The 758-nt window shown below is 41.2% G+C and overlaps 1 protein-coding gene across 1 annotated transcript; it reads left to right on the top strand.

Annotated features, from left to right (window-relative positions):
• The first annotated feature begins 323 nt into the window (after nucleotides 1-323).
• Nucleotides 324-491, top strand: LOC108039011. The gene has a single exon (XM_017115908.1). It carries the CDS (start codon nucleotides 324-326, stop codon nucleotides 489-491), a length of 168 nt encoding a protein of 55 aa, XP_016971397.1.
• The last annotated feature ends 267 nt before the right edge of the window (nucleotides 492-758 follow it).

The following is a 758-nucleotide window of genomic DNA, read 5'->3' as shown; positions in this document are numbered from 1 at the left end:
CCATTGCAGGGCAATGAAAAATGCTAAGCAGGCCTTGGTACCTATTTTCTAAAAATTCGGGCCGCCCATGTACTCGTATTGAATTGACTTCTCAATCAGACCAGAGTGCAGCGGAAATGGAACAGGCAGCAGTACAAATTTAAATTTCATAAGAACCATATTTTTAAAAAGCCTGTCAACGGTCATTTAAGTCCCAGCGCAAACACACAGACACACCCAACACGCTCCCCAAAAACAACACCCGCCCAGAAACCCACACACACACACACACACCCACCGAAGCACACACGACCTAAAACAACAAACAACAAGGGGCACAACTGATGTGCGGTTTTGGTTTCATGGCTTACGGTTTTGATTGCTGCCATCGCTCAATTGATTTTTCACTAATGCCATCGATTGGCAAACCCAAAACCGAAATAAAAGTGAAATGCAAAGCATTAAAAAAAGTAGAACTTAAACGCCAAAATAAACAATTTGTCAAGCGTTGATGTGTGTGTGCGTGCGAGTTGTTTGAGGCAAACAATACATAAAAATCGCCGAGAAAGAAAGGAAAGAGCTTATGTTTGACATGAAATTAAATCGCATCCGAAATGGGAAATGTTCCACGGTAAACAATAAAACTAAAATAGGATTAGTTGCGGTCTGTGCCTAATTTCTCAATGCGAAATGCAGGCCCGGTTTCGGATTGGTTTTGTGAAAAAAATGCGACAAATGAAATAAAAATTTGGCGATACAGATACGCTTTAATGCAGCAG

Source organism: Drosophila rhopaloa, unplaced genomic scaffold (assembly GCF_018152115.1).
Source record: "Drosophila rhopaloa isolate 14029-0021.01 unplaced genomic scaffold, ASM1815211v1 contig_69, whole genome shotgun sequence".
NCBI classification, from domain to species: Eukaryota; Metazoa; Arthropoda; class Insecta; order Diptera; family Drosophilidae; genus Drosophila; species Drosophila rhopaloa.
This window is presented reverse-complemented; position numbering and strand designations above follow the sequence as displayed.